This window comes from Schistocerca serialis, chromosome 3 (assembly GCF_023864345.2).
Source record: "Schistocerca serialis cubense isolate TAMUIC-IGC-003099 chromosome 3, iqSchSeri2.2, whole genome shotgun sequence".
In the NCBI taxonomy this organism is placed as follows: Eukaryota; Metazoa; Arthropoda; class Insecta; order Orthoptera; family Acrididae; genus Schistocerca; species Schistocerca serialis.
The window spans coordinates 363,535,027-363,559,944 of record NC_064640.1 but is presented as its reverse complement, the minus strand read 5'-3'; the positions used below and the strand labels follow the sequence as shown (position 1 = coordinate 363,559,944).

The 24,918-nt window shown below is 36.9% G+C and overlaps 1 protein-coding gene across 1 annotated transcript; it reads left to right on the top strand.

The window, feature by feature from the left end:
• The first annotated feature begins 587 nt into the window (after positions 1 to 587).
• Positions 588 to 22,804, top strand: LOC126470177 (protein CDV3 homolog). Its single transcript, XM_050097825.1, has 5 exons — positions 588 to 862; positions 11,280 to 11,511; positions 19,789 to 19,878; positions 21,466 to 21,568; positions 22,213 to 22,804. The coding sequence occupies exons 1-5, from the start codon at positions 677 to 679 to the stop codon at positions 22,352 to 22,354; spliced, it is 753 nt and encodes a 250-aa protein (XP_049953782.1). The 5' UTR covers positions 588 to 676; the 3' UTR covers positions 22,355 to 22,804.
• Positions 22,805 to 24,918: the final 2,114 nt, after the last annotated feature.

Below are 24,918 nucleotides of genomic sequence, written 5' to 3'. Positions count from 1 at the left end.
GATGAGAAACTACTTGAGCAACAAAAGACTTCACCGTATTTGTCTTAATGGGATGAGAAACTACTTGAGCAACAAAAGACTTAACCGTATTTGTCTTAATGGGATGAGAAACTGTCTCTCACTAGAGGTACTATGATATGATGACTAACAGAGAATCACTAGCCCCATGCAATTAATTTTATTGTTTTGGTGTGTAGCAATTCATGGAAAAGCAAGTCCTTTTTATTCTTATTATAAGTAAATTAGCAACTTATGGAAATTTCTTAGAAGTCCATTTTTTTTAGAACGTTAGTACTAAATTGCGTAAGATTTTCCCCCATGATTTATCATCAAGCTCACGATATGTACTGCAGTTCTAGCTAGTAGCGGCCTCTAGAGTTTGTTCATTTCAGTAATCTAGACGTAAATATATTTTGTATTGATGGATTAGTCTTGTAATAATTGTCCGTAAAAGCTGCCAATACAGTATTAATAGTTCAGTTTTTAAAGTCAGTACTGTTAACCGAACACAGGTTTGCTATAGCAAATTTTGTTATGTTTTGCTGGCTTCTTTATTAATTCCTCAGACTGAAACTACTACATGCGTGTATCATCTGTGCAGAAAGCCCAAAAAGGTTCTGTGCTTCAGTGCTTGTGAGACCAGTACGGGTTGTTAGAGATTAGGTTTAGGATTAAAATGGCTGATTTAGATGATTTCTTTGCGAAAAAGGACCGAAAGAAAAGTAAAGGTAAAAAGTTTACGACAACAGACGAAATAGCGAAGAAACTTGAAGATGCGGGTAAAAAATCTGAAAAGGTAAAAAAACCCATGCCGTTACAGCAGATTGGCACGGATGGAGATGAAAATATTCACCAGACACAGGTAAGAATACCTTGTAGTTAAGGACTTGCAAGTAGAATGAATAAATGTTTCGGTGATCCTCGTCATATTTTAGTTATTGATAATGCTACAGGTTTAGTTCGTACGTGGTATATAGGGCTGTGTACGTTGGAAAGGCATTATTCCGCATCGCCTGGTTTGTGAGAATACTTCTCTGAAGTTAGAAGAAAATTGAAGACTTCTTTTTAATTCAGGAACATTTGGGCATTAAAGGAATGGCATCTTAAATTTCTAGCATCATGATCTGCCACATTCATGTCACGTGCTGAGCTAGTGGAAGGAGATCGTAACCAGAGTGCTTTCGAGTTGAGGTTTCTAGAATTATGTTCTCGAAAGGAATTTTTAGGTTAAGCTGCCCATTGTATGCGAAATAGTTTGTGATGTTTGTGTAATGTCTTGGTCCCCGACATCTAATACGACTCGTCCTCGTGCATTTGGAAAACTTCCATCCATTTGTTGGTATTTCCCATCTTATACGGTTAGTAAAGCTTGTAAAAAGCACAAATGTATTATCTCCCTTTTTTTTTTTTATATATATATATATATATATATAAATAAAAATTGCGCACACTTTTGAATTCCAGTTTTGATCGGAGAGGGAGTACCAGGAAGCAGGTTATGGTGCTTCTGGTTTGTGGCAAGAAAACGAAATTTACGCCACAAAATTAAGTTTCTTACATGTAATTGGTTACATTATCTACTTCTGTTTACTACTGCAACATGACCACTTGCCATATGGGGGTCTTAGGTTCACTGGTTGGTCAATGTATTTCGTTTATTTAACTTGTATCATTGCTTGTGAACTGTTGTTTGACTTGGAGACTGAATATTTTGTATTACAAATAATTTAATACAGGTTTTGAAAAAGTGAATGTCGTCCACGATGTGTAGGCCTATTGTTTCCTGATCTCGGAGCGCAGTTGGGTTTCAATAGTGTGTGAAATTGAGAGCAACACTGCACCTAATTTGGTTGTAGGCAACGTAACAGTAATCTGAATTTTTCAAGGTTATTGAGGATAGTGTGTCATTATTCCTCTCCCTCCACAAAAAAATATTTCGAGTGGGCATACACAGAATGTACTTACTTGAGAGTAATTAAAACTGTTTTTGTATGTCTTTTTAAATTGTAGCATCCATTTACGTTCACTCAACCTTTCTTGACACATTTGCAACCATTGTGCCTTCGAACCAAACTGTGACTCTGTGGCAGAATTCTGAACAGTTTGTACAGGTTTTTCAACACATTGATACACAAGCACTGACAATATTGGTAGCCGCATCGTTAGTGATTTCTTGAATGGTTCCTGAATATGTGATAAATAGGTTTCCTGGCACAGTAAAGGGGAATTTTGTGTAAATTGTCATTTAGAAAAAACACACACACACACACACACACACACACACACACACACACACAGGTTGATTCCTTTAAGAAATAAAGTAATTAAATATATAAATGTATAGACATCCTCAGCCAAGACACTCTCATTGTTCAAGTACTTCTGGATCTATTTCTGCTTAGTATTAAAAATCTAAAGATAGTATAATAAGTTTTGGCTCTGTTAGTGGCCTACCTCAAGGCATGGGCTTAGGAAAGTGTTCAGTGCAACACAAAGAAAATGTTGGGTATTTTAGTGTTTTAATTACTTAGAGATGCAGAAATTGATTCAGGAGGATTTTAATGGGAGAGTTCACTATATTTTTTAAGTGTCAAAGAAATTGGTAGGTAATTTTGTGATACGAACAGAGGCTTTGAATTCTTAGTGTCTAGGTAAAACAGTCTTTGTAAGTGCCCTGTTGTGCATTGCAATTTACGTTACACCTACATGGGTAGTTCTAAATAATGATACTCAGGTTAGCATCAAGCATTTTTAACACTATTTTAGAAAACTTGGGCCACTTTGTGATCTTGAGTACTGTTATTGCCCATAAGAAATATGCTGTTACAATTAGTTCAGTATTTGATTTTATCCTATAATAATTAAGGTGAATACTGGAATGGGTCCTTTGAAATGGACAGAGCTGAATTCCTTCCCTAACCTTGTCATACCTTAGTCTGTACACTTTGTCTGTAGGCTATTAAATCCAGTATATCTTCCTGGAGTTGTTAAGACCAACATTGCTTGGAATACCTTCCAGTCTATCAACTAAAGTCAGACATAAAACTGATGTATGCAGATAATCAAAAAATCATTTAATTTGAACCATTGTGTGCTAACACAGTTAAAACCTTGTTTCTGTTATGAACACATGAAAAGAAAACTAAGTGTTGGTTTTTATACTTACTGGATTGACTATTAAATACTTCTAAAATGTTTGTGCCTAAAATATTTGTTACCGATTTGAAACTGTTCCCAGTGTAAACAAAATTATTAGTTGCTCACTTTTATATCTAGTGGACTGTGGCTGTGGCAGATAACCAGTACTTGATGCATGTATGGAAGAGAAGGGAGAAAATAAAAGTTGTGGAAAACATAAACAACAGTGAAGTAATGGAAAGGTTATTGCAAAGAATTTCTTAAAGGTGGTTAACCCCTTAATACCTGAATAAATATCTATATGTAAGATAAAAATAAAAAATCTCAGCACTTTAGAGGCATCTGAAACACTCGGTAGAATGCAGCACTTTTCAGAAGCGTTGGTAGCTTCATTCAGAATCAGCATCTACTGCCACTGTTGTTTAAAAACACTTTACCTACTAATTATTAACACAGCAGTGGTACAATGTGAATTCGCGACACTTGGCATTAAGGTGCCAAGAAAAGAAAAGTAAATTGTATGGGCCATATACTGAAAGAAAAATAATTTTAATTGAGAAAGGACAGAATAAAATATGAAGGAGAAGGGTGAAAAATTGAGGATGAAGTGTTGAGAGGAACATATCGGACTACAAAGTAGTTTCCATGGGGCAGAATCAGATGAAGACAGCAGTGATGTCTGAAACCTGTCAGTAGAAATAATATATTATGATGATTGTTTTTCTGTTATTACTATTATTATTTCAGACATTGTGTCTCTTTGTATCATGTTTTATTTATGCACAATGTAAATGAATCACAACAATTAGATTATCAGCTGCAAGTGTCATTTGCAGCTGATTGATAACTACTGCCTAGTGTAGCAAAGCTGTATGGCTTTGGAGGAAAAGAAAAGTGTGGCAAAGCTCATGGTAGCTACTTTGTACATACATAGCTATAAATCACTTATCTAATTCTGGTCCAAGTGTATGGTTCATATTGGCTGGATTTGCCAATTGCCAGCCGAACTGTCACTTTCTTATGAACATAATTTAGAGCTCAGGGTAGGCTGTTGATCAGCATGGCTCAAGTTACATATTGGAAACAATTTCCCCCCCCCCCCCCCCCCACACACACACACACACACAGAGATATATATATATCATCACAATCAAGATTTTTTCCTATATATAGGAAAAAAATCTTGATTGTGATGATGACAGACTTGTGTGTAATGCAGCCTGAAGTCTAGGTTGTGTTGGAAGATGGCAGTTAGTTTGAGAGTGCCAGCCCCAACCCTAATGAGTTCTGCAAATGATTAGATGAAATAAGAATGTGAAATGTCATTGATAACAAATTCGTTGCTTGTTAATTCTGTTTGTGTGGTAAACAGGATTACATGCAAGTTTGCATTCAGTGAAACTGCCAAAAGCACATACTAAAAGGAATGACAATCTGTGAAGCTCTCCAGCACTTGAGTTTAACCAAATAGGTACCACATCCACAGCCTTCCCCAGTTCTTGAAATGAGCTGTGACTGTTACCGAGAAATAAATGTGGTGTATTTGCTGATTAACTGTCTCCTTTATCAAGCTGGATGAATGTGTTGAGTTAGCTTCATTTGGGTTGATGGGAAGACCAAAACAATACGAGAGTTATTCTCAATGTGATTTAAGCTAATCTGGATGGTAGACTTGTACATAAAACTCCATTTTCATTGTGGCCCAATTTGAAGTGCATGCGAATACTTTGCTGTACATTCAAACTCGTTTCTGGTGTTAAAAGTAGGTCATTGTAAATCCACATCTAGAATTATTCTGTTGTGGAAGAGATCTTGCTTAATAGTTTGGCAGTGTGTGTCATCTGTTAGATTGCCATGTATAGTTTTAAATTTCAGTGTATAAATGTATAAATAAAACTTTTGTTGTAGAGTGTATTATTACTTGTATGATTGAGGACTTCCCAAATTTTCTAACTGCATTTGAATTCATACATTTAGAAATATTTTTGAGACCTGTGCATTAATTTCATTTCATGTGCATTTTTTACAATTTGCATAATTTAATGAGAAATTTTATCATGTGAATGTCATGAACATTTTGGTATGAACAATTATGGAATATGTCAGATGTTCTAAAAAGAACATAGCAGAAAGTAACTAAGGGCTTTGTGTTGGTTTTAATTTATTGCTTCACTCCACAAATATAGTCAGCATTATTAGTACAAACTAAGGTCAGAAAAATCCAATGAAAACCAGTTATAAAATTGACTACATTGTTGAGTGCAGCTTTGAGGATGATATTGGCTTTTAAGAACCACACGGACATTCTAAAATATTGTGACTTCACCAGTTTCCATATTGACCTCCTTGTTAAACTAGTCAGTGAGTTTTATGAGACAGATCTAAATTGCTACAAATATCTTAAATAAAACCGAACCATGACGCTTCTGTAAGAACTGGTGATCTTGTGGTTGGAGATGCAATTTATGAGTTAGGAGCACCTATTTTTCAGGTTGTTTAATTCTCATTCATGCTACACAGATATTAGGTATGTCAGCATCAAAGTACCATGGTGTATTAAGGACAGTTCTTGGAGTTTTCAATGAAAGAATATAATTGTTTCTGTTTATACAGGCTGTCCTATGGGGAAGTGGTCAATATATGGGAATGTGACAGGAATGATAATTCGAAGTAGTAAAGCCTAGTAAGCATGGACCTTAAAATGAATACCTTAAGAGCTAAAAGCACTTAGTCTTAGATACTGTGAAACAGCCCTTCTACAGAACTTGGGCTCATAGAGTTAAGGTATGCATATTAGAGCCTTTGTTTACTAGCCTTTTCAGCTTCAAATGATTCTTCTGGTCATATCCCTGAATACTGATAATTCTTCCTGGGACACCATGTATACACTAGTTTCTTTATTTGTAAGTTAAAGGCCTCAGCCGAGATGTGAATCCATTTAAAATCCTTAAATTTCACCTTGGAAGTTTTGAGGGGGTCAACAAAGCATGTCAAGCTACATGTGACGTAGATTTGGCTCACATTCTAATAACATTTGTTGTACTTATGGTACTTTCCTTATTATTATTTTTTCGTACCTTTAAAATTGATGTATTCCGTGCGCATCTCAATTGTTCAGACAACTGCATGACATTTTAGTTTGCGCTTGGCTGAATCGGTCACAACTAGATTTTAGCGTTTGTTTCAGCTACCTGCTTATGATTGACACTGAGCTGCTTGTACATGCATATAGTGTACTTTAGGATACATATGAATTGAAGTTTACATTGGCACGTACCATATCTAGATTAGTCCAGCTGTCTAATTATAAGCCTACAGTGTAAATAGTGTTGCTACATGAAGAAATGTCTTCTTGTATACACATTTTTCTCTAACCTAATATGTGCACCATCTCAAACATCTGTGCGTTGAGTTGTAATATCGAAACTGACTGATAAGGTGCGTATTCACCTCTTCAGCACTTGTGAAGTAGCTATTCTCTTCTATGGAATGCTGTTCTTTGTCCTGAAGTTCTTCTAATGATGTAGTTGAGAACAGGTTTATCTGACTTCTGACTTAAATTTCTCCAGTATTTTTCCTCTGCCGCTGGGAGCAAGTGCAGTAGTAATGTTTTGTACTTACCCATGCAACTGCAAACTGTTTTTAGTTTTGTAAACATTAGTAGCTACAATAACATTGCTTTGCAAAAGATGTAAGTTGCAGGTTATACATGCTATTGCCATGGGACTGGTAAACTACCATAAATAAATCTTGTGATTTGAACATATTGCTGTTTCTTCTGAGCATGTATCAGATAATTATAACATGTAATTAATTAAACTATTCTTAAGTTAATACTGTTTCTAGGATCCTAGCTTTTAAAATATTTCTCACATTTACAGTTGATTATGTATGGGGAATTTTGTTATTCATCAGTTTTCTGTTAAACAGGTGCTGTGTTTAGCAGTGTTTTCATGAGCTTTGAACACTTAAATAGTAGACATTGTTAGTATGATGTCAGTGTAGCCAGTTAAATTCAGAGCTTTCATAAAAACTTCAATCCAAAATATGAGAGGTCAGTCTGTTATACTTGGTGCAACACTGTTTCTGGTATTGTGTTTGTGTAGTTATATTCCCAAGCTTTTATATCGAATCTTTTGAACTGAGGTAGATCCGCTGCAGTTTAATTACAGGACACATTTTACTGTCAGGCTATTTGAGTTGTAACACTACAATTGTTCTAAAGGGTGTGATTGATTTAACTGCCATTACAACTTTGATAATATACCTTCAGTGACTGGAGACTTCAAACGGACACGAATGTGTAATAATTATAAACAACAGTTAGTTCTCAGATAGCTACTTAATCCATACGCTTGATTTAGTACGTATGTGAAAAGTCTGAATGATATTACAGCCAGATGCATACTTTCATTGTTACATTTTGTGTATGGTTGGCACTGTATTTATTTTATGTACAGGAATGGAAGGTTAAGGAAAAGCTTGAGATGAACAAAACTTGTGCGAGCCCAACTTAACATATTGTTGCACTCTGCAGTCTGCAATCTCCTCGTCTTAACGGTAGGGGTTTCAGTTTCTGATACTGCACAATTTCTCAGTCACATCAATTGCACCATTTTAGTAGAAGTGCTCTTCCAGCTCACTTCCTATTGCCATTGGCTGTGTTCACTGGAATGGCTACACTGCTAGACCAGTTTAAAGATATGTGCTGCTGTTAATGGTAAATTGTTACGCTATTGACATGGCAGAAAAGAGAAGAGGTGTGTGTGTGTGTGTGTGTGTGTGTGTGTGTGTGTCCACATTCATGTGTGTCTGCGTATTTGTTCAGTTCACTTGCAGTTGGTTTGCATGAGATCTAAAGTGCTTGCATGTGTTTTCCATATCTGAATATTATACTGCTTACAGATTAATTTTTCATAACAGCAGGAGCCCTTCCATTAAGTTTTTGTGTTCTTATATTCCATCTGCATGGGTGCTAATGTGTTTAAAATGATAAACTTACATGGATCAGTTAACTGCATGTTCGTTATCATTGTAGCACTTGTTAACTGGTTGTGAGCAAATATGAGTGAGCAAAACATGCATATGTGTAGCATGAACTTCTTAGTTGTCTTATTTTTCATAAAACTGTACGCAGATTGTTTTTAAACAAATGTGCATCTCTTAAATACAACTAGCAGAAATAGCATGCAGGCATTTTGTGTGACTGCTTGAGCCAGACATAGATTATGGAATACATGCAGTGTATCACTGTTATGTCAGTGTTTGATGTTTGACAGTGTATATAGCATCAGTAAAGCCCTTCTTGAATGTATGAAATCTTTCATGGGCTTGCAAATTGTTTGCAGTGGAAACATTGCTATATAAGTTGACTGTATTAGTTTCTACATGCATTGTACTAGTTCAGTTATTGTCAGTGTTAATGTTTGTCTGTTGGTGAGCCACATTTTTGCTATAATGAGCTTTTAACATTCTAATTAAATTGAATTTTCCCCAAATTAATCCATCTAGACCACTAAATTTCCTGTACTGAGTAGATTACAAAAATTTGACACGTGTGTTATCTTAATTGTTTCATATGTGGTTGGGTATACTGGAGCCTTTTCTTACTTGTATCATCTGCTTATCAGTTGCTAAAAAACAAACTGAAATTAGAGTGGAAGACCCAGATGAAGAAAAAAGGAATTTAATCTTACTTTGTATTTGTTTACACTAATACTTTAGCCTTTGCTCAGTATATACTTCACTTCTTTTGCATATAGTGTCAGTGTCCAATTATGTATTGGCCACAGCAGATAATTTACTGTGAAAATGTGGAACCAATGTGATGCTACTGTTGGTGCCAGTGTGTACTTGTTGTTAATAGGTGTTATAGATGTAACTGCCTTACAGATTAAAATTGTATGTGAGACTGAGATTTGAAACCAGACTGTCATCTTTTTTGCGTAATTTTGGGTAATGCTCTTTGCAGCAGAATATCAAGCTTTCATATGTCAGCACCTTCTCCCTTGTTGAGAGGTGGGCTGTAAGATGTGCCTAAATTCACAGTTAGTAAGTGTGTTGGATGCCAAACACCAGGGTCTGGTTTTGTCACAGTCCAGCACACACTTTTAAACTGTTAAGAAGTTAAGTAAACTTGCACACTGTGCCCTACTGGCACTGTTGTGCATTGAATACCGTGACCATATGGAACCTCTGTGCCACTATTAAATTTGTTTGCTGAAAGGTGAGTTTAACTTAGATCTGTGCATTTCATAGGAAAATGAAAAGGGAAAAAATTGGCTGTACTTCAGTGCGTGATTTTAGTTTTTGATGGGTGCCATTATAGCAGCCTGTCATCTACTGTTTCCATTAATTTTGTTTGTGTACTGTTAATATCATTGATGGCTTCTGAGTTGCATGTTTTACAGAAATACTTTAAAGACCAGCAGACTGTACGTAGATAAGTGAAAATAAGCCTAGTGTTTCTATTATTAAGTTAGATAGATGACATATTTAGATTTACTTGTGGACTGAGGTCATAATCTGCTGTGAGAAAAGTGGTATACATACTAATGGCACTGCCTTGAGAATATATTGCCCAACATACAAATATTGATTATTCAGTAGTTAAATACAGTACGAAAATATTCATGTATGGTACGTGGCAATTTTGAGTAACCCAGTTTGGCATTCAGTGATTTCTGTCTCTCACTCCTGAGACTGCATTCCTACAACAAAGAGAATATAAGTAGAATTACTGAATGTTTTTGTGCAACTGTAGTGGTGTGTCACTGTGCTGTGCCACAGAACGTTGTAAAGTGTGCAGACTCTATTAATGGAGGAAAATGTGCTATTAATAAGTTGAATTATAAAAATCTAGAATGATTGAGAATTTTCGTTATTTTAATATTATCGGTAATGGGCAAGAGAAAGTGGAATATGCCATGCTCGATCAGTAGGAACTGTCGTGGCATTTGCCTCAAAAAACTGTCATCATGGCAATAAGGAAAATTATAATAAATGAGACCAGAGCATAAATCTATTCCTATGTGAGATTCTATGTAAGATGGATCGATTAGACCTAAACTCAAAAACGGGAAGAGGCTTTGAGAAAAGTTGTTATAGATTAACATTGTAATTGCAGAAAAAGGAATGGCATGTCTTATGTAATTGTTGAAATCCACCTTTAGGCACCTTGTATTTGCTAGAATATTCTGCTGTCTTCGAAGATTATGATTGTGAATGAAGTATGCAAAAGTAAAATCTTTTAATTCAGCTGATATCCACTGTAAATAATTGTCGAAGATCTGCAACAATGTCATTGACTCGAAAGAACAAGGTAAACTGTACCAGCTACAGTTTTGTGTACGTGTGCGCGCACCCTTTTGGTCTTAATGGCATGTACAATGTACCTATCATAGATGGTGTAAAATAAATGACACAAAATCTTTGCTAACTCAAGTGCATCATATTGTTCATGATTTTGTTTTGTTAAAGCTGTACTTCCTATATGCTGTTGTAGTGTTAATTTTGACATCATTATTTGCACTTAAGTATTTACCTGTTTACTATTACTGTATCCAATTTTGTTCATTCGTGCATTTATAGACTTTGACCCCCAACTTTTTTTTCTGCTGATTATTGTAGTTTTGAGAGTTACAGCCCAATCCAACGTCATAATGTTGTGTACATTTGCAGTTTCCCTAAATGTTAAAAAAGCAATATAGCCCATATTGTCATCTGTACACGGTACTTAATTAGAAATGCCACTTTCTGCAGATAATAAACTGCTTACACTACTTCAGCATATTGGAAGTAAGGGTTTAGAAATTCCGCATTTTTTAAAATTAAACTGTAGGCCTCTAAAATTGACTTGTTAAGTAGATGAATGTGATAGTAACAGGAGCATAGTGCCACAGACAGGATAAGGGATAGCAAGGCACTGTTGTGTTCAAACCAGTCTCTGGTTTAACCTATTTAGTTAATAATACAAACAGCAAATTATTTAATTGGTGATGCTAAAGCTTACATGTACTACAGAAGAAAGGATTTTGTCGAGCAGTGTGCCACTACATAACTGTGGAAGTGACAGTTTGTGTTTATTTTGTGATTGCTTTGTATCAGTGCGGTCATCTGAAAGTTTAATGTACCTTTTACAGGACGAAGATGATGAATGGAAGGAATTTGAAGAAGAAAAGAAGGATTACTCTGGACTCCGTATTGGAAACTTAACCATAACAGAAGGTGATAGCGAGGGAGGTGGTTGTGATGGTGAAGAACAGGATATTATGGAGGAAAATGAAGCCGGTGAACTAGTTCCTCGGCGCAAGGTTCAGTCTGGGCCATGGAAAATCGTTGCTCCACAATCCCAACCTGATCTAGAACAGCCAGGTAGAACAGCAGAATTAATTTAAAAAAAGCTAATAAAAATATAATAAGTGTTAATAATCTAGTTTCAACTTTGATTTTTTAACTATGTAGATATGAGAATGTTTCCTGATAGTTGGTTCACTATTTGGCTTGTTGATGTCAAAAATTGTATTGAAAATACGTGTGTGTAAACAGTAGTCAGTGTTTCTGACTTTAAGCTTCACTCTAGATGAATTAGTGTGCTGACACCCATGTACTGGACAGGTCAGTTGCCACAGTATATACACTGTTGGGGGGGGGGGGGGGGGAGAAATTAGTACAAGTTTTGGCAGGTTTCCATTTCACTCAAGGTTTATTGTTGCAACGGTACATATGGAGTACACAAAACAATTACATTTACAGATCAGTAGCACAAGTGGTTCTGAGGTACCAGGTATCAACCCATGCTGAAACTCCCATATTAGTATGTCATGTAGCTCGCTACAGACGGCAAGTATGTGCCAACTCTGGCATCCAGTCTCTCGTACAGATGGCGAAAACTGTCATGGGATACATAATGTCACACCTGCTCGACCTGTTCACGTAGTTCTGTAAGGGCTGTTGGGTGACGAGTCACTTCTCGTTTCCTCCTATCCTGTAGGCATGATCCGCATCACTTCATGCAGAGGGTTACCTTCATAGTTTCGGATGTTATTTAATTTAGCATATGTTAAAATAGAGGAATAAGTAAGAAACACACATTTTTTTGTTTTCTCCATTAAAAATTCCTGCCCCGAGATACAGGCCTCTAAAGATGACACTGCGAACACCATTTTTTGCAGATCGGATTTTCGGAAAAATTTTTAAGATGCTTTATCTCAGTAATGGTTCTAGATATATTGTTACAGTTTATGTGGAAGATAACTGCTTTATGACTGTGTGGTTATCCTCCATTTGGATGTGTGTTAAAGTTGTTTTACTGTTGCCTTTTGAATTTTTTATAATTTACAGAAAAAAGCATTTTTCAAAAATGCCAATCCAGAAAAGTTAGATCTTATTCCATTGATTGGTACCATGTAGTACTATATTCTCTGTAAAGGAGAGCTTCTGCTTTGAAGTTGGACAGGTTTTATTTAAAAAAAAAATTAACTTTCAAGGCTACTGTATGTCTTAACTGAAGTTGTTTTTTACTAATTTCTTTTTTACAAGGTTTATTTCTATTGTTTTTGTTACAGTTATTTCTTTTTGCTCTCATTGCTGCAGATATTTCTTACACTTTGTTGTAATTTCATGCCAGTTTCATTGTCTTGGTTGTTCATTGCAGATTTCTGTATTATAGTTCTTCAGTGCTAATTCGTTTCCTGAAAAGGCTTCTAAGAAATCTGAGACCCCCCAGTGAGGTCTGTGTTTTCTTGATTCCTTTACCAGTTGACACAGTAGCAGTGTATTTCCTGGAAAGGGACTGCTTGAAATGTCTTTTGACTGGGGCCACAGGCAGTGTGCTGACTATTTGCACATCCATAAAAGAGCGATACATAAGACATACAAAAAACAGACTTTGTTCAGGTTGGGAATAAGTGTTTCCAGCATCTGAAGAAATAGCAACAACACATTGCAGAAGTGGAAGGTGTGTACAGGCTGAAGAACTATGTTTAGTGCTTCACTGTGATTTTGCTGAGAACTGGTCTGTCCTCCTCCCACTGGAAGTAGGAGGATATCAATGGAGTAATGACCAGGTTTAAATTTTTACAGGAGTGATATATTTTCAAAACGAGACCATAAGTGTTGCAGTTAGAAGTGATGACACAACACATGACTCAGCACACGCTTTGCTAGCAATGCAGAAAATTCAACTGCAGACAGGGGCAGAAAAGATCATTATTTCTGATGGTGCTCCTAGTCATTTTAAAAAGTATTACCAGCTGTTTGAATTAAGTCGATTGTGCCAACTGACTGGGTATAAAGTGCTATTGGTCACGGGAAGGGGCCTTGTGATGGTGTAGGCGGCCTGCTGAAGCACCATGCAACAAAACATAATCTTTCCAGACCCATTACAGCTGTGATTGTAAATGCTGAGGATTTTAAGAGAGGCGTGAAATCTTACACATCCACAGCCCTCATTCTTTTGTCTAAAGGGGAAATCGAAGAATTCTGTGAGCAGAAAAAAAGAAGAATGGTCCAAAAAACTACTTCTCTGAAAGGAATTCAGAAGACACATTTTTGGACTCAAAGTGATGGGCAAACACAAATTGCAAGCACTTTAAAGAGCAAGAAAGAAGAAATTTCGTTCGTTCGGCCAACGCTTCGGAAACAGCAGGATAACATTTAGATTCAAACCTGGGAAGGGGGATGTGTGTGTGTGTGTGTGTGTGTGTGTGTGTGTGTGTGTGTGTGTGTGTGACCGTGACTGGTGGATTGCAGAGATTATAGATGCCAGTTATGAGTTAAACAAAATTGTAGTGAACTTTATGCTACCACATAGACCAGCTGCTTGGATATAGGTTTCCAGCTGAAGGGCAGCAACAACGCCATCAGTGCTCACTACCTGTTCACAATGTTTTGAAGATTGTAACTCCAGTTCCTATTGGTTCAACAGGAAGGAATCACTCTATATCAAAGGAAGATAATAAAGCAGTGGAACATACTTTTAGTGCATTGGCTGGCTAATTTCAGTATGAAACAGTGTGTGCAGAAGTTGTATAAATTGAAATCTCTGTATGTCTATGGACCTTTCACATTTGGGAACCATTTAGAATACTTGAAAAGTGACTCTCTCATCTTATTATCAATTATGTTAAATAAGGCTAGGTTTTGATTTTTATAAGCCTGTTATGTGGTAATGTGGTAATGATAGGTTTTATGTATGGCAAAAGTTTCAGTTGTTTGTAAAACCTGTTCAACCGAAAAGTGGAAGCTCTCCTTTTCAGGAAATGTAGAACTATATGGTACTAATAAACAGGGAAAAATTCAAAATTTTATGGACTGGCATTTTTTTAAAAAAAATTTTTTTCCTTAAATTATAAAAGTTAAGAACACTATAGTAAAATAACTCTTAACAGACAAGTCCAAATGGAGGATTTGTTTGTAATCATAAAACAATTACCTTTCAAATAATAAAGACCTTAACAAAATATCTAGAATTGTTACAGAGATACAGCATTTTAAAATTTTCCCAAAATTCCCATCTAGAAATGATAAGCACAGTGTCATCTCTGGAGGGCTGTATCTCTGAGCAGAAATTTTTTTTGGAGAAAATACAAAAATATGTGTTCTTTACTTTGTCCTTCATTTTAACATTTGCTATGTTCAATAACGTCAGAGACTATGAAGGTAAGATTTTCTCCTAGCTTGCCTGAACTGATACGAACTATGGGTGTATGTGCTATATTGGAGACAAGTAGAGTGATTGTGCTGGCCAGGGGAGTTGCTGCTTGTCTTGTGGAGCAGATAGTTTCATGGGCAGTGTGTGGGTGAGCATTATCCTGTTGGAACAACACATCACCTTCCTGTTGTAAGAACTGAAAAAGAATGGGTCTGACAATGTACTGGACGTACCGAATTCTGTTTTCCCTCTCCAGAAACACCAAAGGTGAAAGTGTTGAAGCTTATTGCACCACACACCGTAAGACCTGGACAGGGGCCAGTGTGTCTTAGACTACTGCACTGTAGGAGACAGCACTCGCGAGGTTTGTTGTACGTGCAGACAGGCAGAATCAGTTTTCATCACTGAAGACCACAGCATGCCATTCCATGTGCCAAGTGATCCTCTTTAAACACCAGTCGAGCTGTGTATGTTAATGCTGAGGCACGACTGGAAGACAGGGTAGAGGTGCACGTGCCCATTGTCCCACTGCTAAGAACCAGTTCGTTTGGACATGTCTGGACTGACAAGCTCTCGTATCTATGCTGCCTGTACAATGTGATGATCCTGGCAGGCATCTGTGTTGCGTGGACGTCCGGAACCTTGTCTCCAGGTGTGAGAATGTTCGTGTGACCACCAATACCAGCATTGTTGCATGTGATGCAGCATGTCCAGTTTATGTGGCAATTCTCCAAAAGGACCATCCCACCACTTGGAAAGCCCCAGTCTGACCCCTTTGAAACTGTGTGTGTGTCTGTGGCATAGTCGCCTGGTTGCTTCGCATGTTTCACCCCACTGAGCCTTCTGACTGAGCATTCAGTATTAAAGGATACACACAGATGGTGCTGTGGTTGCTGTGCCACTACGCTGTCTGTTGGCAGACTGCGTTGAAACCATTATTGGAACGTCTACTACCCCGAGGCAGCATATACCATCATTGGATCAAAACAAACATTGTCTTTTTAGATGTTCAAACCTTTTTCTGGCAGTGTATTTTTTATTTGAAATAAATAAATTAAAATCACAACATACACTGTGCTAACAAAACAAATCACAATGCAGGAGTAGGTTTAATAATGAATAGGAAAATAGGCATGCGGGTAAGCTACTACAAACAGCATAGTGAACGCATTATTGTGGCCAAGATAGATACGAAGCCCACACCTACTACAGTAGTACAAGTTTATATGCCAACTAGCTCTGCAGATGACGAAGAAATTGAAGAAATGTATGATGAAATAAAAGAAATTATTCAGATTGTGAAGGGAGACGAAAATTTAATAGTCATGGGTGACTGGAATTAGAGTGTAGGAAATGGGAGAGAAGGAAACATAGTAGGTGAATATGGATTGGGGGACAGAAATGAAAGAGGAAGCCGCCTGGTCGAATTTTGCACAGAGCACAACATAATCATAACTAACACTTGGTTTAAGAATCATGAAAGAAGGTTGTATACATGGAAGAACCCTGGAGATACTAAAAGGTATCAGATAGATTATATAATGGTAAGACAGAGATTTAGGAACCAGGTTTTAAATTGTAAGACATTTCCAGGGGCAGATGTGGACTCTGACCACAATCTATTGGTTATGACCTGTAGATTAAAACTGAAGAAACTGCAAAAAGGTGGGAATTTAAGGAGATGGGACCTGGATAAACTAAAAGAACCAGAGGTTGTACAGAGATTCAGGGAGAGCATAAGGGAGCAATTGACAGGGATGGGGGAAATAAATTCAGTAGAAGAAGAATGGGTAGCTTTGAGGGATGAAGTAGTGAAGGCAGCAGAGGATCAAGTAGGTAAAAAGACGCGGGCTAGTAGAAATCCTTGGGTAACAGAAGAAATATTGAATTTACTTGATGAAAGGAGAAAATATAAAAATGCAGTAAGTGAAACAGGTAAAAAGGAATACAAACGTCTCAAAAATGAGATCGACAGGAAGTGCAAAATGGCTAAGCAGGGATGGCTAGAGGACAAATGTAAGGATGTAGAGGCCTATCTCACTAGGGGCAAGATAGATACCGCCTACAGGAAAATTAAAGAGACCTTTGGAGATAAGAGAACGACTTGTATGAATATCAAGAGCTCAGATGGAAACCCAGTTCTAAGCAAAGAAGGGAAAGCAGAAAGGTGGAAGGAGTATATAGAGGGTTTATACAAGGGCGATGTACTTGAGGACAATATTATGGAAATGGAAGAGGATGTAGATGAAGACGAAATGGGAGATAAGATACTGCGTGAAGAGTTTGACAGAGCACTGAAAGACCTGAGTCAAAACAAGGCCCCGGGAGTAGACAATATTCCATTGGAACTACTGACGGCCGTGGGAGAGCCAGTCCTGACAAAACTCTACCATCTGGTGAGCAAGATGTATGAAACAGGCGAAATACCCTCAGACTTCAAGAAGAATATAATAATTCCAATCCCAAAGAAAGCAGGTGTTGACAGATGTGAAAATTACCGAACTATCAGTTTAATAAGTCACAGCTGCAAAATACTAACACGAATTCTTTACAGACGAATGGAAAAACGAGTAGAAGCCAACCTCGGGGAAGATCAGTTTGGATTCCGTAGAAACACTGGAACACGTGAGGCAATACTGACCTTACGACTTATCTTAGAAGAAAGATTAAGGAAAGGCAAACCTACGTTTCTAGCATTTGTAGACTTAGAGAAAGCTTTTGACAATGTTGACTGGAATACTCTCTTTAAAATTCTAAAGGTGGCAGGGGTTAAATACAGGGAGCGAAAGGCAATTTGTACAGAAACCAGATGGCAGTTATAAGAGTCGAGGGACATGAAAGGGAAGCAGTGGTTGGGAAGGGAGTACGACAGGGTTGTAGCCTCTCCCCGATGTTGTTCAATCTGTATATTGAGCAAGCAGTAAAGGAAACAAAAGAAAAATTCGGAGTAGGTATTAAAGTCATGGAGAAGAAATAAAAACTTTGAGGTTCGCCGATGACATTGTAATTCTGTCAGAGACAGCAAAGGACTTGGAAGAGCAGTTGAATGGAATGGACAGTGTCTTGAAAGGAGGATATAAGATGAACATCAACAAAAGCAAAACAAGGATAATGGAATGTAGTCTAATTAAGTCGGGTGATGCTGAGGGAATTAGATTAGGAAATGAGGCACTTAAAGTAGTAAAGGAGTTTTGCTATTTGGGGAGCAAAATAACTGATGATGGTCGAAGTAGAGAGGATATAAAATGTAGGCTGGCAATGGCAAGGAAAGCGTTTCTGAAGAAGAGAAATTTGTTAACATCCAGTATTGATTTAAGTGTCAGGAAGTCATTTCTGAAAGTATTCGTATGGAGTGTAGCCATGTATGGAAGTGAAACATGGACGATAAATAGTTTGGACAAGAAGAGAATAGAAGCTTTCGAAATGTGGTGCTACAGAAGAATGCTGAAGATTAGATGGGTAGATCACATAACTAATGAGGAAGTATTGAATAGGATTGGGGAGAAGAGAAGTTTGTGGCACAACTTGACCAGAAGAAGGGATCGGTTGGTAGGACATGTTCTGAGGCATCAAGGGATCACCAATTTAGTATTGGAGGGCAGCGTGGAGGGTAAAAATCGTAGAGGGAGACCAAGAGATGACTACACTAAGCAGATTCAGAAGGATGTAGGTTGCAGTAGGTACTGGGAGATGAAAAAGCTTGCACAGGATAGAGTAGCATGGAGAGCTGCATCAAACCAGTCTCAGGACTGAAGACCACAACAACAACAACAACAAAACAAAACTTGTAAGTAGTCATCTATTTCTGAGAATGAATTATTTGGTTTTGGATATCAACAAACTACTAATTTATTGATTGGCGACTCCATAGTGTCCTGTGCACTACGACCAGATAATGGGTATACTTGAAAGGAGAGACAGCATTGGTCGTATATTTTTGTTTATTATCGCAAAATCGATTTTCGGTCACTTAGTGACCATCTTCAGTGCTAGAAGTTAAAAATTTTTTCACATTACGATCAGAGAGTATAAAACAGAAAATCACAATTACATCTGCATATGAACATAACACTTGTTAGGAACATACCTGTAATATATAACTTAAATTAGTAAGCACTGGTGTCAATAAGCTTACGGCGATCACATAGACTGAGGTCGCTGTTTACATGCACTTGTTCAGCAGACCTCGGTGTGACGGGGCTTCACACGCCCTCTATTTGACATGTCACGTGAAGACATAGTATTACTGGTTTTGCGAGATATTAACACTAAATAACTCTTGTGCATTTGTGAATCGTGCAGTAATTTAAATTTAAAATGTACGTATAACACATAGCAGACGAATGGGGAAGAAAATATCTAAAATACATTGACGTATTGTTTTTAAAAAAACAAACTTATAAAACATAAAACAGATTGTGCTTACTAATTTAAGTTATATACTACAGGTTTGTTCCTAACAAGTGTTATGTTCATATGCAGATGTAATTGTGATTTTCTGTTTTATACTCTCTGATCGTAATGTGAAAAAATTTTTAACTTCTAGCACTGAAGATGGTCACTAAGTGACCGAAAATCGATTTTGCGATAATAAACAAAAATATATGACCAATGCTGTCTCTCCTTTCAAGTATACTAATTTATTGCCATTGAAAGTTGGATAGGTACTTTGTGCATCTGTTTATATACTACATTATTCAAGTTGTGATGTGTTAATTCATTGTAAAGTGCTAGGAGCCATTTGCGTATGTGTTTAGTTCTCTCTCTCTCTCTCTCTCTATCTCTCTCTCTCTCTATCTCTCTCTATCTCTCTCTCTCTCTCTCTCTCTCTCTCTCTCTCTCTCTCTCTCTCTCTCACACACACACACACGGCAGTTATTGTTATTCTTAGTCCATTTCATCAGACACCATAATCAATATTTCCAGTATGTTGTTGAAAATTACATTTACGATTAGTGTTTGCACAATATTGATGCAGTGTTCTTCCTTTTTTTCAGTTGAAGATAAGCATATTGAGTATATGCCTACAGGTGGTTCTGCATACTTACCACCGCACTTGAGGAACCAGCCAAGGGAAATACATTCTAGTAAGTTTACTGATTTATCGGGAAGTGTAAGTAGTGTCTTCTGAATTTTACAGCTGATCAGTATTTCTTCAATTTGTGACAGTTTGCATTAGGTATTAAGGCATGTGGAACATCATTTAAAGAATATTAGCTTTAAATTGTCAACAAAAATTTATAATATTCGCAAAAAAAATCAGTGTTCTGCAAAGTTGAATATTGCGATACTTAGAATAACTGAAGTGTCTAGAGGTTATCATTTCAATCTATTGAAACTGTCAAATGCATGTGTCATGCTTCTGGGAAAACACTGATGATGACAAAATGTGTAATGTTGTAGAGTTACTCAGTGCACATTTTGTCAGAAGTGACCACTGAATATATTTCACAGAAGTTCACACATCACGTAACCAAAATAAAGTAAGCTGTCAAAGGCCTAGGTGTAAATTTTCTGGTTCCCATTATTGTTTGTGATCCAGAGAACATTGATATACCAATGACAAAGAAATTTTTGTACTGTGTTTAATCTCTCTGTGGGTAGCCACAGGACCTTCTATTCCAACAGAATATACACTTTTGTACAAAACCTCTGACTGAATGCCTTTGGGGTGTGCAGATGTACACTAATTTGACTGCCAAAATGAAATTGAAAATGCGTTAAAACCCTGATATTCATTTATAAACACATTGTATTTGGAAAGGTATGGGTTACTTTGGTTTGCATCTAACATGAGGGACTTAGGAGGGCCTTGAACTTTCTGCCAAGGTTGTGAAACTTCTAGTTTCTTTAATAAAAGAATAAAATGGAGGAATTGCAGTATAACTGTGGGATAATGGCAGGTAGTATGTAATCCTATTCCTAGAAATTGAAGCACCTTGAAACATTACTGTGCTTCTGCATACAATGCAACATCGTAGTACTAGTAATACAAACTTATTTACAAAAAGGATTGCCAGAATGATGAGTAGCCACAGTACGCGCACACATACTGAAACAGTGTACTGCATAGTGACATGGCTGATACAACAGACCATTTAACAATGAAAAAGCTGAAGTGTCTATTGTCTGAGCATAGAAACCTGAATTGTATTTTAAAAAAGTCAAATTTAAAAAAATCCTGGCCATTCCTCTACCTCTAAAATGCATGTATTTTTATATGTAAGCCTTAGACTGTTAACTCTTAATTTCTAACTTAATTTTTATTAATTAGGTTACTTTGTATTGTAATTGAGATACATTTCATCTCATCTCACTGCCTCACTTGACCCGAGATTCTATGTAGTGTACCTGTACCTGCTTATCCCTTAGACAGTCTGGTTTCGTCAAACCAATTCCTCTTTTGCCAGAGGAAGAATCACCTGGCTTTGTAAGCCAGTGTTAGTTAGCTCTTGTTTCTTTGTCACATATTAAAGTAATCTTGTCTTTTTATTGCAATTTGCCTTCAGCTTTTTTTGACATGATGTAAGTATTAACTGTTAAATTTTTATGTGCTCATAATCTCGTGCTATTGGGAGCAAAATTCAATTATTTGGTGGTTGTCTAATATGTCAAATGGAGGTTGTTTTAAATCTACTGATAAAACACATTCAAACAATTTTAATGTGTTTTAGGTCCTCGGATGAAGAACAGAACTGCACCAGACATAAATAGTGAAGAATTCTTCCCCACTCTATCTGCTTCAAAGAATGTGGATCCTAGAGCTCAAGGTCGAAAGTAAGTTGTCAGGTTTCATAACTTGAGATTGTTTCCCAAGCAAGAGAACTAAGGTACAGTGAAGCCACAGCCATCTGTACTTTGGCTGTTTGGTGGTTTTTGGAAGACATGTCTTGAAAGTTGTGTGCATCCCAGTAACAGTATATTTCTAAGTGACATTTAAATAATGAAATACTTTCTACCAGTAAACTGACATTGTTCAGTATGTCTCATTTAATCATATGAGTTGTAAACTGTGAAGGAAGTAATGTGCGCAGGCCTATAACCTAATGGGTGAACCAGCTTGGGGGGTTTAAAGCAAGGGGGTTGTACATCCAATAAAATAACTGTGATGTTACGACCAACTTTGTACTGTTGACTATGTAACTTCTTGAAGATAGTACTGCTGCTAGAAAAAATTGTAAATTCCCTCACAGCTTTATAATGTTGAAAATTTGTGCTTCATTATTATCATTGTCTTAACAAAAGGTCTGTCACTCGAATGGCGAAATACCCTTTTCTTTAGATGTTGGTCATTCAAATGCCTTTTAGCAAATTACGGTACCATAGCATTGCACTTAATTTGTTGTTACCGTATAGTAGAAAATATTTGTTGCTGTACTTTCAAAGTGATTCATATGATTTTTCATTTGTCATTGTTGCAGGAGAAGAGATGAGGGTGCTTTTGAAGAAGTCCGTAACAGCCGATCCCATTCCAATCGATATGCAGAGAGTGCTATGGCAGCCTCAGGACCACGTCTCAGTTTGGGCAACAAGTATGGTGCCCTGAGTCAAGAACAGAGCTGAGACTGGCCTGACCTCCCCCCCCCCCTCCCCCTCCTTTACACACACACACACACACACACACACACACACACACACACACACACACACACACACACACACACTCTTTTATTGCTGTAAATCAGTTGTTGGTATTTTTTATTGATGTGTTGTCATTCATTTTAGTAATTCAATAACTACAAGAGCTTGTTTCCACCATAAATATGGCAGTGTGACTTTCGTGATTCATGAAGAACAAACCTAGTGGATGAAGCCATTTTACCTGTATGGTGGGTGTAATAGCTTCTGGCTGTTGTGAAGTGTCTCATTCTAAAAAAGAAAAAAAGTTGAAATACTGTGAAGTGCTTTGTGGCACGAACAAGTTTGAATGAAACTGGTGACTGTTAAAAGAGCTTCATATGTTTATAGAAGATATTTGATGATTTACAATAAAAAGCTCCACATGTGCTAAAATTGTTTTATTGTATAAATTTCTCAGTGTTCTAACTACTCTAGGATACTTTACCAAAAATTAAGATTTCACTGTAGCAAACATTCCTTTGTTTTTGCTGTTACTATTGTTGTTTGTTGCATTGACCTTTATGCAGGAAAAACTTTCACTGGTATTTGTGATAAAAAGATGGCTGTTCATCACAAGGAATGAGTAAATAGGAAACTTGAAACAGCTCATTGTTCAAGGATTTGGGTTAGATAACTGTAAAGTGTAAAAATTAACAAAGTATTTGTTTGTGCTTATTTGTTGGTTAAAGGACCAGTTGAAATTCTGGCATTCATTAAAGCAATAAATTACTTTTTTACAAAATTACCAAAGTGTAAATGTGGGTGTTTGTATGCAGTTGTGAAGAAACATTGCCATTTTAAGCAAGGTCAAAACAACTGAAAGATCTAACCTAGTTGATATGCCTGATCCCCAAAAAACAACTACCCTCTCCTCATCCAGTTGCCCCTGTAAAGCAACACAGAAAGAATGTACTACCCACTACTTAATGATATAGTGATAAGGACCAAAGTGTGTACTCTGTGGTGCAACTGAGGTAGGGTAGGGGATGGCTGGCCCTTTTATAAAGGGATCATACCAACCAACATTACTGGTCATTTCCATAACACAATCTTTTCAAATTTGGTATATTTTCATTATGTGCAGATCTAACAGTTCTGAATTAATTCCATAAAAATACAATTAATTGCAGTTATCATTAGGGCCTGAGGAACAGGAGTAAGCAGTAACCATTCTTCTGTTTTTAGTAGTACTCAATTGCTTAACATACCAATTTGCATGCTTAACTGTGTAGAACTTCCTTCTTTTTTCACTTTACATGCTGGGCTTCCACTACTTGCCATGTTAGATATGGTGAGAAAAAAGAAAACTGATAGACTAAAAAGTGAATAATTTGCACTAATCACATGTCAAGCGTTTACTATTAGTGTGCATAGTAATGCCTTCAGTCATTTTCTGACTCTACAAGGTGACTAGACAATGAAATAATGCTACAGAGTTGACAGCACAAAGAAAACATCTCCAACACTATAGTGTGAATTCTGTAGCACCTACTGTAACCCACATTGTTTGCTTTGGTTTGGGATTCTGGGCAGCCTAACTTTTGTCCCCTAGTACTTGGTGCCATTTCCATTGTTTTCACTGGATTGTCAGGAAGTAACAAAGAAACTTTGGATGGCTAGGCCAGCAGATAATCAGACTGTAATAATCATAACACAATACTGTTTAAATCATTGTATTAAATCTATTGCATTTTTCCAAAGGACTGTCGCATGGCTATGTAAAGGTGTGGCAACTTTTGGAAATTTGGCATACTCGTTAAGAAATTTTTCATTTTACCTATGTGTGCCTTAATTGGCCACACTGTGAATATGTTTGAAGTAATTTGGAGAATAGAAAGATGCTGGAACTCTTGAAGTTAAGAATAATTATATTGTTCAATAAAAATCACCTTTGGTGCAGTGCAACATTATACATCCAGTAAAATTTTTTTGTTACCTCTCAAAGCCTATGTTGATAGTTGATGAATCAGTACAAGGACAAGTGTGTTAATACACATTAAAGCCTGCAATTTCCTCTGGGCATCTTCTAAAGGCTACAGCTCATAGTACAACACAGCTTTCAATGTCTTGTCAACAGCTAGGTAAAAACAAAGTATGTTTAATACCATAATACTGTTACTACTAATGGACAATAACTTCATTTGAGTCCAAAACTTTGTTACACCACTTTTTAGAATCTGATGACATTATAGAAACCCCCCCCCCCCCACGCGTGCGCGCGCGCCCACACACACACACACACACACACACACACACACACACACACACACACACACACACACACAGAGTCCGTCACGAGTACTACAGATGAAAGGCTGTTTGTACCACTCTTAGCCCCTTTCTTGCAAGATGAACTAGAGAATGTACAGATATTAACAGTATCTGTGCAGTTTTTTAAATTAAATTAAGATATACTGTAGATACTTCAGATTTGTGGCATCATATAAAATAGCTCAAAAAGTTTTGTTCAAAAATTAAGTGCCGGCCACAGTGGTCTCGCGGTTCTA

What these genes read in the sequence shown, in the direction of transcription:
- LOC126470177 (XM_050097825.1), top strand. Translation starts at nt 677, where the DNA reads ATGGCTGATTTAGATGATTTCTTTGCGAAAAAGGACCGAAAGAAAAGT. An exon ending in AAAATATTCACCAGACACAG is followed by an intron (nt 863 to 11,279) that starts GTAAGAATACCT and finishes TACCTTTTACAG; the next exon opens with GACGAAGATGATGAATGGAA. An exon ending in ACCTGATCTAGAACAGCCAG is followed by an intron (nt 11,512 to 19,788) that starts GTAGAACAGCAG and finishes CCTTTTTTTCAG; the next exon opens with TTGAAGATAAGCATATTGAG.